General features: G+C 42.7%; 1 protein-coding gene across 3 annotated transcripts in view; it reads right to left on the bottom strand.

Moving 5' to 3' along the window:
• LOC137427374 (uncharacterized) overlaps positions 1-13,062 on the bottom strand; it is a 107,616-nt gene that overhangs the window by 22,544 nt on the left and 72,010 nt on the right. For all 3 annotated transcript variants that reach the window (XM_078778354.1, XM_078778352.1, XM_078778353.1), the window contains exons 2-3: positions 10,716-10,910; positions 7,823-7,933 (exon numbers count right to left, since the gene is read on the bottom strand). In XM_078778354.1, the coding sequence (XP_078634480.1) occupies positions 7,823-7,933; positions 10,716-10,899 (295 nt within the window). In that variant the 5' untranslated portion in view covers positions 10,900-10,910. The remainder of the gene's footprint in view (positions 1-7,822; positions 7,934-10,715; positions 10,911-13,062) is intronic.

The following is a 13,062-nucleotide window of genomic DNA, read 5'->3' on the forward strand; positions in this document are numbered from 1 at the left end:
AACGGATGTTTGTATAAATCGTTTAAAACAAAAAAAAGCCTTCAATTTCTGATATCTTGCATTTTCATCTGGGTCTCCCAATTGAAGCCCCACCCATAGGGCGGGTAGCGTTGTTAGTTTCATTAAATTCATTATTGTGCATTTTTCATTTGTCGTGTTTCTGTGTTTTGTGGGTTTCGGATGAAACCCCGTGAGCTCTGTGCAGGTAAGCACCTCGCCTTCATTCCTGCGCGCGCCATAAAAAGTCCAGCAATTTTCGGCTTGATTGCTTCGGAGTAAAAACCGTTACGGCCATTTGTCACCCTGCGGTGTTAACCGTTCGGGCTGACAGGATAATAAAAACCGTTACGGACTGTTACGATAATAAAAAAAAACCGTTACGTTATAAAAAAAGACCCACAAATAATTTTAAAAACTGAGAACAATTTTAAAAAACGGTAAAAAAAAACATACAAACCGTAAAAAACCGATAATTTTTAAAAACCGTAAAAACTGCTACGATAATAAAAACCGTTATCGCCATTTGTCACCCTGCGGCGTTAACCGTTCGGGCTGACAGGATAATAGGGTGGCCCAGAAGTAATAGGGCAGTTGCTAGAAGTTGCCCAGAAGTAATAGGGCAGTTACCGGGACAATAGTCACTACAATTTCATTATTATTTTATAATTTATTATTACTTGGCCAAAAAAAATATTTTTTTTTGGCAAGTATGTTGGTCACTCCGGTTTGTGGGTTATTTTGTCTGTCCGCTCACTTATACTTGCCTACAGGTCACAATTTTAAACCGATCTTCACAAAACTTTACCAAACGGTAGAGTTCGTGGTCCGACAAAATCGTATATATTTTTGGGGTCAAAAGGTCAACATAGGCCAAAGGTCAACCACTTTTTCAAATTTCTAAAAACCTCAATTTTCATCCGATTGACTTGAAATTTGAATAGGATATACATATCGGCAAACTGAATTCAACCACCAACTATTTTTGAGATCAGCATAGGCCAAAAGGTCAACGTAGGCCAAAGGTCAACCACTTTCTTTTTAATTTCTAAAATCCTCAATTTTCATCCGATTCACTTAAAATTTGAATGGGATTTACATATCAGCAAAGTGAATTCAACCACCAACTATTTTTGAGATCGGCATAGACCAAAGGGTCAACATAGGCCAAAGGTCAACCACTTTTTTCAAATTTCTAAAATCCTCAATTTTCATCCGATTGACTTGAAATTTGAATATGATATACATATCGGTATACTGAATTCAACCACCAGCTATTTTTGAGATCAGCATAGGCCAAAAGGTCAACATAGGCCAAAGGTCAACAACCATTTCAAATTTCTAAAATCCTCAATTTTCATCCGATTGACTTGAAATCTGAATAGGATTTCCATATTGGCGAACTAAATTCAACCACCAACTATTTTTGAGATTAATATAGGCCAAAAGGCCAACATAGGCCAAAGGTCAACCACTTTTTTTACAAATTTCTAAAATCCTCAATTTTCATCCGATTGACTTGAAATTTGAATAAGATATACATGTCGGCAAATTGAATTCAACCACCAACTATTTTTGAGATCAGCAAAGGCCAAAACGTCAACGTAGGCCAAAGGTCAACCACTTTTTTTTTTAATTTCTAAAATCCTCAATTTTCATCCGATTCACTTAAAATTTGAATGGGATTTACATATCAGCAGAGTGAATTCAACCACCAACTATTTTTGAGATCAGCATAGGCCAAAAGGTCAACATAGGCCAAAGGTCAACAACCAAAAAGGCATTCTTTGAGGCATTCTTTCCTTTCACAAAGCCTGAAACAAGTGTGTGTCCACCCTCAGGAGAGCGAGGAAACAATATCTCACCATTCTCAAGACCGAACTCTCTTATCTGTCTCCCTCTTCCAAATCCTGGTGGCGTCTGGTCAAATCTGTTTCTGGTGTTTGTTCCCCCTCCATCCCCTCCCTCACCTCAAACGGCTTAACGGCTGACTCCGCACGTGAAAAAGCTGAATGCCTCAACTCTGTGTTTGCCTCTAAATCTTGTGTCCCAAACCCATCCCTCTCTGTACCCACCGTACCCAGTCGTACCCAGCTGCTCCTGGACTCTGTGTCCTTTCCTCCTGACAAGGTGGAAAAGTTTCTGTCAACCCTCGACTCTGATTATGCAACTGGTCCTGACGGCATCAGCCCACGGGTCCTAAAATCATGTTCTTCTGCTCTTTCACTCCCTCTTTCTGTTCTCTTCACCCTCTCTTTTGCTCAAGATCATCTGCCATCTGCTTGGAAATCAGCCAACATCACCGCTTTGCACAAAAAAGGTGCAAAAACAGATCCCAGCAACTACAGACCAATCAGCCTTCTCCCAATTATCAGCAAAGTCATGGAATCCATCATTGCTTCAGATATTAAATCTTTCCTCTTCTCCAATGGCTTGATCTCTGATCATCAATTTGGTTTCAGACCTGGTCACTCTACTCTGGACATGCTGCTTCTGCTTTCTCAACAATGGATGGAGGTCCTCAACGCCAAACAGGAAATTAGAGCTGTCTCCCTTGACATTTCACGTGCCTTCGATACGGTCTGGCACCCTGCTCTGCTCTCCAAACTCTCCTCCTTTGGTATCCATGGAAATCTCCACGCATGGCTGGCGGACTTCCTCTCTGGTCGTAGTCAACGTGTGGCCCTGAATGGGTTTCTCTCATCTCCTCTTCCTGTTCAGGCTGGAGTTCCCCAAGGTAGTGTTCTGGGCCCGGTGCTTTTTCTGGTCTTCATCAATGATCTCTCTGACTCTCTTGAAAATCCTCTCTATCTCTTTGCTGACGAATCTACTCTCTGTCGCTCCATTCCTCATCCCTCAGATCGGCAGTCTGCAGCCTCCTCACTCTCTGCAGACCTGGACAAAATCACAGACTGGTCAAACAAGTGGAACATGTCTTTCAATCCTGACAAATCTCACACTCTTACAATGTCTCTTCGAAAGGAACGACTGGACAACCCTCCCATCTACTTTCTCAACAATCCTCTCCAAGAAGTTCTGTCGCTCAAGCTTTTGGGTCTCACTATCTGCCATGATCTTTCTTGGGAAAACCACATTTCCAAGCTGGCCTCCAAAGCCAGTCACCGACTGGGCATCCTCCGTCGTGCGAAGTCCTTCCTTGGCACACCTGAGCTCCTCACCACATACAAGGCTTTCATCCGCAGCTCAATGGAATACTGTTCCCCCCTCTGGGCTGGTGCTCCTGCCTCACACCTTGCTCGGCTTCACGCTGTTGAGGCCAAAGCTTTCAGAACCATTGGAATCTCCTGCGATGTAGTCAACGCCGAGGGCCTTTCACTCACTCACCGCAGGCAGGTTGGTGGTCTTTCTGTCTTCTACCGACTCCTCTCCGGCCTTGCTCCCCCAGCTCTCTCTGTGCTCTGTCCCCCCAATATTCCTTCAGGTCGCACAAGATCTGCCTGCAACCCTCTTATGGTTAAACTGCCAAAGTCTAGGCTCTCTGCTCACCTTCACTCTTTCATTCCCCTTTTCTCCCGCCTCTGGAACAAACTCCCCCACTCCCTTCAATCCCACTCCTCCCTCCAGGTCTTTAAAACAGCTGTTCACCACCATCTCTTATCTTCCCCCATCGAAAACCATGATCTTTTCTACCCCCGGTAATTCACCCCAGAGTCCTTGCAGTGTTCATATGTTTTAATCCTCTCCCACCTCCCCCCAAGTCCTCCCGATGTCCCTGCTCTCAAATGTTGTGTTTGTGTCCTTCCCCTTCTTCCCCCTCTCTTTTGTGTCCTCCCCCCTCTCTCCCCATCTTATCTGCCGCTCCCCTTGTTTTTTGTATTTTGTGTGTCGGTTTGTCTTTTTGTGTGATTAATGTTTGCTCTTTCACGAGCCTCGATCTTGTATACAAAAAAAATAAAAAAATTTAAAAAAAAATTTCAAATTTCTAAAGTCCTCAATTTTCATCCGATTGACTTGAAATTTAATAGGATTTACATATCGGCTAACTGAATGAAACCACCAACTATTTTTGAGATCAGCATCGATCAAAAGGTCAACATAGGCCAAAGGTCAACCACTTTTTTTCAAATGTCTAAAATCCTCAATTTTCATCTGATTGACTTGAAATTTGAAAAGGATTTACATATCGGCGAACTGAATTCAACCACCAACTATTGATGAGATCAACATAGGCCAAAGGTCAACAACAATTTCAAATTTCTAAAATCCTCAATTTTCATCCGATTCACTCGAAATTTGAATGGGATTTACATATCATTAAACTAAATTCAACCACCAACTATTTTTGGGATCACCATAGGTCAAAGGTCAACAACAATTTCAAATTTCTAAAATCGTCAATTTTCATCCGATTGGCTTGAAATTTAAAAAGGATTTTCATATCACCTTACTGAAAGCAACCACCAACAATTTTTGAGGTCAACGTAGGCCAAAAGGTCAACATAGGCCGAATTTCTAAAATTGTCAATTTTCATCCGATTAACTTAAACTTCGAAGACGGTTTGCATATCAGGTCACTGAATTCGACAACTAATTATTTTTGAGGTCAAAAGGATGCCCCACTGAGTGCCATGCTACTTTGTTCTGTTTTCCCAAGTGTCACTCTATGAGTGATTTGTCATTATTATTTTGATTATTAATTGATTTTTGTTTGATGTTATTAATTGATAATTCTTTTGATTTCAGAATCCCCAAAAGTGGAAGATTTGAACCATGGAGGACCGTAATTACCAACGTTACACAGGTGAACAGCATGTCTTTAGTGTGAAGACATTTTACAAAACGGAGAATAAGAGTGAGACGTGCTGCATTTTTGAAGAGCATTTTCACCGGTTAATAAAACAAGATAGTGGGCAACCCCATTAAGCGCTTTGAAACCATTGGTTCAGTTAAAGACTCTGTAAGACCTGGAAGACCAAGGTCCATCTGCACCGAAGAAAACAAACAGGTTGTTGAAGCTGCTTTTAGCAGAAGTCCAAAAAAGTCTACCAGGAGAGCCATAAACAAGAAATTGGCATTTCAAGAACATCCATTCAGAGGATGCTTCACGAGCTCAACTTGAAACCATGTCATCCTCATTTGCTCCATGCTATGACTGAAGACGATTCAGATCAGCGAGTGGAGTTTTGCGAAATCTTTAGACAAAAATGTGTAGAGGATGACACCTTTCCTGAAAAAATATTTTGGAGTGACAAAGCAACTTTTAAGTTGAGTGGCCATGTCAATCGGCACAACACTGTTTATTGGGCAAGTGAAAATCCGCACATTGAAATTGAAAAGGATGTCAACACCCCAGGTGTCACCGTTTGGGTTGGGATTTGTGCTGCTGCTCTCGTGGGCCCATTCTTTTTTTTACCAAACAGTGGCAGGTGAGAGTTATGTGGCCATGCTGAACAACGAATTTCTTCCAGCTGTAGCTAACTGGCCGGATATTGACGAAATGTGGTTCCAGCATGATGGGGCACCAGCCCATTACAGTATCGACCAGGTCACTCTACTCTGGACATGCTGCTTCTGCTGTCTCAACAATGGATGGAGGTCCTCAATGCCAAACAGGAAATCAGAGCTGTCTCACTTGACATATCACGTGCCTTCGATACGGTCTGGAACCCAGCTCTGCTCACCAAACTCTCCTCCTATGGTATCCATGCAAATCTCCACTCATGGATGCGGGCTTCCTCTCTGGTCGTAGGCAACGTGTGGCCCTGAATGGATTTCTCTCATCTCCCCTTCCTGTTCTGGCTGGAGTTCCCCAAGGTAGTGTTCTGGGCCCTGTGCTATTTCTGGTCTTCATCAATGATCTCTCCGACTCTCTGGAAAATCCTCTCTATCTCTTTGCTGATGACTCCACTCTCTGCTGCTCCATTCCTCATCCCTCAGATCGGCAGTCTGCAGCCTCCTCACTCTCTGCAGACCTGGACAAAATCACAGACTGGTCAAACAAGTGGACCATGTCTTTCAATCCTGACAAATCTCACTCTTACAATGTCTCTCCGAAAGGACCGACTGGAAAACCTTCCCATCTACTTTCTCAACAATCCTCTCCAAGAAGTTCTGTCGCTCAAGCTTTTGGGTCTCACTATCTGCCATGATCTTTCTTGGGAAAACCACATTTCCAAGCTGGCCTCCAAAGCCAGTTGCCGACTGGGCATCCTCCGTCGTGCGAAGTCCTTCCTTGGCACACCTGAGCTCCTCACCACATACAAGGCTTTCATCCGCAGCTCAATGGAATACTGTTCCCCCCTCTGGGCTGGTGCTCCTGCCTCACACCTAGCTAGGCTTCACGCTGTTGAGGCCAAAGCTCTCAGAATCATTGGAATCTCCTGCGATGAAGCTAACTCCGAGGGCCTATCACACACTCACCGCAGGCAGGTTGGTGGTGTTTCTGTCTTCTACCGACTCCACTCCGGTCTTGCTCCCCCAGCTCTCTCTGTGCTCTGTCCCCCCAATATTCCTTCAGGTCGCACAAGATCTGCCTGCAACCCTCTTATGGTTAAACTGCCAAAATCTAGGCTCTCTGCTCACCTTCACTCTTTCATTCCCCTTTTCTCCCACCTCTGGAACAAACTCCCCCACTCCCTTCAATCCCACTCCGCCCTCCAGGTCTTTAAAACAGTTGTTCACCACCATCTCTTATCTTCCCCCATCCAAAACCTTGATCTTTTCTACCCCCGCTAATTCACCCCATCGTCCTTGCAGTGTTCATATGTTTTATACCTCGCCCACCTCCCCCCAAGTCCTCACGATGTCCCTGCTCTCAAATGTTGTGTTTGTGTCCTTCCCCCTCTCTCCCCATCTTGTCTGCCGCTCCCCTTGTTTTTTGTTTTGTGTGTCGGTTTGACTTTTTGTGTGATTAATGTTAGCTCTTTCACGAGCCTCGATCTTGTGTACAAAAAAAACAAAAAAAAACAGCCAAGACAAGCAGAATTCGCCATTAGACCAGGTATATTTAACAAGTACTAGAACGGCACTCAATAGAGCACATTACCTCCATGAGGCACCAGGATGAACAGTCTATGTTTGGTATCCCTATAATAGGCCAGATCTGGATCTGGACATGTACCCAAATCTTGTTCTTGTTCTTGTAACCAACTCATCCACCTAGTTTTATCATGCCGTCCACATCTTTTTGAAATATCATGCTATATATCGTTTTTGGTCCTATATCTCAAATGTGAAGAATCACAAAGAAAAGCTAATCGTACGTGTTTGTGGTGTATAATAGTTTTACTTCCTGTAGAAGCCGTTGCTCCCACGGAAACGCCATTACAACTATAAGCTATTTATACACATTATCACTGCAGGAAAAACGCCTTAGGGAAGTGGGACATTATTAGTATTCATATTGTTTTGTTGGTTTGTAATAACATTAACAATTTGCGATTATCATTCATTTTGTTATTAAAAGCGTCTTTGGAAAAATGCCACGATAAATCCTCTTTGGAAATACGCCACGATAAAGCTAATTTTAACATTTGTATACACCTCAACATGCAACCTCATTGACGGCAATGGCGAGGAAAACCCGCTCGGGGGAGAAACCCCCCTTGGGGAGGGGGGCAAATGAATGCGCTACAACCTTCATTATGTAACCCTTCATCATCCTGTCAAGTTTGCTTGAGATTTTATAAGTAACGACGGAATGTATTGGGGTCAAAAATTCATCAGACAGACAGACACAAAATGCCGTATTTTAGTATGATAGTTTCCTTTTGAAGGGGATAATGGATGTTTGAAAATTTGATCTGTCATTGTGGAGTTCATCATCAAACTTTTTGAATCAAAATGTATTGACATTGACAGAAACCTTCATGGGGATGGCTCTCAAAGGAAGAAGCATCAGCATCATTTGGTGCGGGTCGATTCTGGTGGCCCTCAATGTCATCCTCAGTTTTCACTTCCACTTTCACAAATAAATCTGGAAAAAGTAACTTTTATTAGATGCAGGCACTCTTGTCACATACATAGCTGGTTCCACACTAAATATGAATGAATGATCGTTTTAAGGCCATTTTTCCCCGCTAGAGCGGGGGTTAGCCTTGCGGGCCCCATGACAATCATGGTTCCCTGTTTGAGGCAATGGTTTTATGGCCGGATGCCCTTCCTGACGCCAACCTTTGGTCGCCTCTTACGATGCGCAGGGATACGGTGTACCTATTCTAAACCGGGGTACACACCGGGATCATTCATCCCAGCAAGCTGGTACTCAATTTGCCGACCTCGGAAGGATGACAGGCTGAGTCAACCCCCCTGGCGTTAATTCAGCGATCGACCGGGATTCGAACCCAGGATCCTAGGATCCCAAGCCGGCACCCTAACCGCTAAGCCAACACCAGGCTTAGCTGGTTCCACACTAAAATACCTAAATAAATATTGCATTAAAGTCATTGATTTGAGGTCTTCCTTAAAGGCAGAGAATAAAACATTTCCCCACGGGAATAGCGGAGTGTCCAAACATTGTGATATCAAAGCTTTACGTTCTGTACAAACTGCCTCGATGTTACGGGATGCTTCCTACCCGACCACAACTTCAGTGGGAATTTCACCAGCATGCAAAATAACAACCAACAAAATAGAGATGGTAAGAAAAATGTAGACAAGGCAAAATAAGGAAAGTTTTCTCCCCAACCTGCATTTATTGGCAACTTTCATACAATTGCGATCCAACATGTGACTGGTTGCTTTTTGTCTCGAAAGTCAACCGTCACGGAAAACTAAATAACTGAGTGTGCAGGTTAACAGATTGACAATGATTAGGCCAAAACATGTGACAATATGATAAAGGATCAAGAGAGTTAGGAAGTGGAGAAAAGCCCAGGAGGGTGTTTGGAAAAATAATTTGTTGATGATTGTTGTGGTTGTTTTTGTATGCAGACTGAGGCTGCTGGTTGCATCATTTCTCCAGAAGCACGTTTGTGCCACTGATGCAGTGCCCCAATTACCAGTGAGCTGGTACTCAATTTGCCGACCTCGGACGGATGACAGGCAGAGTCAACCCCCCTGGTGTTAATTCAACAACTGACTGGGATTCAAACTCATGATCCTAGGTTCCCAAGCCAGTACCCTAACTGTAAAGCCAACACCAGGCTTTGTTGATGATTAATTGTAATGAAGGACTAGACTGGCAAAACCTTTATAAATATATATTTGAGCTAACTAGCTTCAATCCTCTCAATATAATGCTCTCGTCTCCTCTCTCTGTCAAGGCTAGATTGCCCCAATGCAATGTGCTGGGTCCAGTCGTATTCATCATCAACCATCTCTCTGACTCTGGAAATCCTATATCTCTTTGCTGATAACTCCACCATCTGCCATTGTTTCATATGCAGCCTATGGCTGCTGGTTGCATCATTCTCTGGGAGTACGGAGTTGCTGCTGATTCAGTGCCCCTGTTACCAGTAAGCTGGTACTCATTTTGCCAACCTTGCAAGGATGACAGGCTGAGTCAACCCACCTGATGTTATTTCAATGGAGCGACAGGAGCTCGTAGCCCTCTACCATGACAACCGTCATTCTTCAGAGGGATATAAAGCAGCCTCTTCCCTTTCTTCAGATCTTGATAAAATCACAAGCTGCTCAAACACTTGGTCTATGTCATCAATTCTGACAAATCTCACAGTCTCTCTCTCTCTGAAAAGGATCATCTGGCAAACCCTCCAACCTCCTTTCTTAACAATCCTCATGAATAACTTCAATCACTCAAACTTTTAGGTCTCATCATCAGCTACGATCTTTATTGGGGAAACCACATTTCTGAGTTGGCCTCCAAGGACATTTGGCCGACAAAGCCAGTGTCTTGTACATTTGGGACATTTGGCCATCCTCCATTGTGCAAAGTCCTTCCTCAGCACACTTGATCTGTTTTCCACCAACAAGGACTTCATCATCAACTTCATCAACATTAAAACTGCTCCCCCCTCTTGCCTAGCTCTCTTGCCTCACATCTTTCTCAGCTTGACTCTGTGGAAACCAAGGCCTCAAGATAATTGGAATCTCCCGCGATGAAGCTGAGTCTGCGTGCCCATGAGGTTCACACCACAGACAGGTTGGTGGTGTCTCTTATCCTGCCTTCTTTCTGGTCTGCCCTTTTCATGCTTTGTCCCACCCCTCCAGGTTTCTGTGGTAACACATCCACCAGCAAACACCTTCTGGTGAAATTCTCAAAATCCAGAATCACTGCTCACCTCCAATGATCCATTCCTCTGTTTTACCACCTGAAGAAACACGTTCCACATTCTCTTCAATCTCATTCTTCCCTGCAGGTCTTCAAGACAGCTGCTCATCACCATCTCACATAATCCCCGATCCAACCATTATCTTTTCCACCACAAATTACTCCATTCCAAAGCATTCCCTTTTCCAGGTCATTGTCATTTTCCCCCTCTCCCTCATCTCTTTTCATTTGTTCATTGGTTGTTGTTTGGTTTGTTTATTTTCTGTTTCATCTCCACTTTCCCCTTCTCCTTCTTGTGTTTCATTCAAATTGTTTGCAGCTTGTTTGCATTCACCTGCATGTGTCCTTCTCCCCTTCCTTTCATTTCACTCTCACATCGACTCTGCTATTGCTGTTTCCTCCTCTCCATTTTATTCCCTTCCATTCTGTTCCATCTCTTCAACGAGCCTCCATCAATTATATTTTAAAAACTTGGCAATAAAGAAACACAGATCCCATCAGAAGTCACGTTGATCACACAACTCACCATTCGGCTGGTCGCTTTGCTCCTCTTCCATGCCAAAGGAGTTCGCATCCTCTATTTTTATCTGCACAATCTCAGGAAATCCTTCCAGTTTCTCAACCTTCATTCCACGCCCAAGCAGAGTCGGATGTTCCGATTCCAGCTGCACATGACAGGAATCCTTCCAACAGCCAACTTGAGCATACATGGTCGGTGAACCTTGAGAGGGGGAGGACAAACATACCACTCTTGATGCAGAAGACAACTTACTATCTTTAGCCCATCATGCCTCTGCTGTATTAACCCAACATTGTTTCAATCTATTGGAATCATTTTAATGGGAGATACGGGGAGAAGAACAGCACAGAGACAGGAGAAGGCTTTATATTGTTCTAAATATATTTCCGACATCGTGATTATGGGCTGGCAGGATCGCCTCGAGATGGGGGCAGCAATTTGTGGCTCATGGGCAACATGTTGCTAAGCTCAGATGTTGCCCAGGTCTGCTCTTGAAAATACAGTTATTCCTAAACAAACAGTTCATTTGGAAATGGGGGTCTGCAATCTACTGTAGAAAGGGGCATAGAAAAGGCCCCTTTATATATGGCAGCAAAGTGGCAAAGTCTATGTGGCAAGGTATAGAAAAGAAGGGACATTGAAAGAAAATCTCATGTGCATGCTGGACTACCCTTGTGTTCTTAGGAGGAACCAAGTAATGCTCTAGAAAAGTTCATATAAAGGGGCGCCAATTTGATTCATACAGCTACATGAAGATTTAAATGTATTTTCAATGCAGTTACAGGCTCTTGGTTTCAAAGGGAACTCTTCACAGTCCTTCATATTTCCGGGAAAAAAATAAAATATCACACATATCATTAGTTTTCTATTCTATTGCAGAAGTACCGTAGGTGTACATATACAATTCATCCATCATCTCTAATTATCATCAGTATTCATCATGCCCTGGTGTTGGCCTCTAAAGGTGGTTATATATATATATATTCATCATGCACATATCACGTTTGTCCAATATGTCTGCAATGTCAACACTTGCAAGTTCATGTAAAGTGCAATTATGGTCAAAATGGGATTGGTAAAATTGACTGCACTGCACATGTGTACAATTCCTTCATCTAATCCAATTGTTGCCTATAAGAATACATCACACCCAACATGTCTGCAAATTGGTTGGTACAGAGTACATACTAACTCAATTAATTTTTTTAACAAATTAGATTTCACACGCATGCACATTATCTTCTGTTTTCGTTTTCAAGGTACACAGAAAACTTTACGTACTGATGGGTTTTAACCTATGTATGTAGGGTGCCCATTTTTATGAACTTTTCCAGAGCATTACTTGGTTCCTCCTCAGAACATAAGGGTAGTCCAGCATGCACACGAGATTTTTTTTTGAATGTCCCTTCTTTTCTACACTTTGCCACATGGCACATCCCATATAAAGGGGCCTTTTCTATGCCCCTGGCATTTTCCCCAAGAATGTCCCTTCTTTTCTATTGTTTGCCACATGGCACATCCCATATAAAGGAACCTTTTCTGTGCCCCTGGCTTTTTTCATGACACATTTTAAATTCGAACAAAATGCATTTGTTCATCATACAAGACTTTATTGAATATATTTAATACATTTGTTTATGTATATCAACTTATATATATTTAATTCTAAAGCAAAAACTATAACACTTCGGTGGAATTTCTGGACATATTGACCGATGTATATTTCAAGTTTCAGCTAGTTTCAATGTATAGTCCTTGAGATATTAGCGCCAACACATTTTGGGCGGGCGGACGGACACCAACGTGATTTTGACGGTTTTCTTAATAAAACACAAAAATGCACAAACAGACATTGGTGAAATTTGGAACATATTACCTCCACGTACAAAGCATTTACTTCTGAAATTTGCAGCCGATTTCGATTCATATTTCATTCATGTTAAAGATGCATACAGAGAAACGATCCCCTACATAAAGGGAGGGGAGCTTTGCGCTTCCTTTGATTTCATTATGATCTCAAAAAGATCTGATGATTGCAAAAATAATAAACTAAAACAACACTCTTTGACGTCATCAAAAAGGAAATATACACCATAATCCCTTGTGGGCGACGCCATCCTCCCCTACAGACACGAGTTTGAGTGGAAAGTGATTTATGCAATTCGGCAAAATAACAAGATTCAAGTTGAAATGTCACTTCTTCCGGTTGGGGTAAAAAGGTACTTTTATTACTCTTCTGTTGGGTCTCCCGTTGCTATAGAAGTCTCAGACATCAGGTCTGTTGCTGGGCCATGGGCTGGTGTTATGAAATGTCTGATGTTACCATGTTAACCCTTGATATTACTTTAATAGG

The sequence above is a fragment of the Myxine glutinosa genome, chromosome 5 (genome assembly GCF_964187855.1).
Source record: "Myxine glutinosa chromosome 5, kmMyxGlut1.1, whole genome shotgun sequence".
Classification (NCBI taxonomy): domain Eukaryota; kingdom Metazoa; phylum Chordata; class Myxini; order Myxiniformes; family Myxinidae; genus Myxine; species Myxine glutinosa.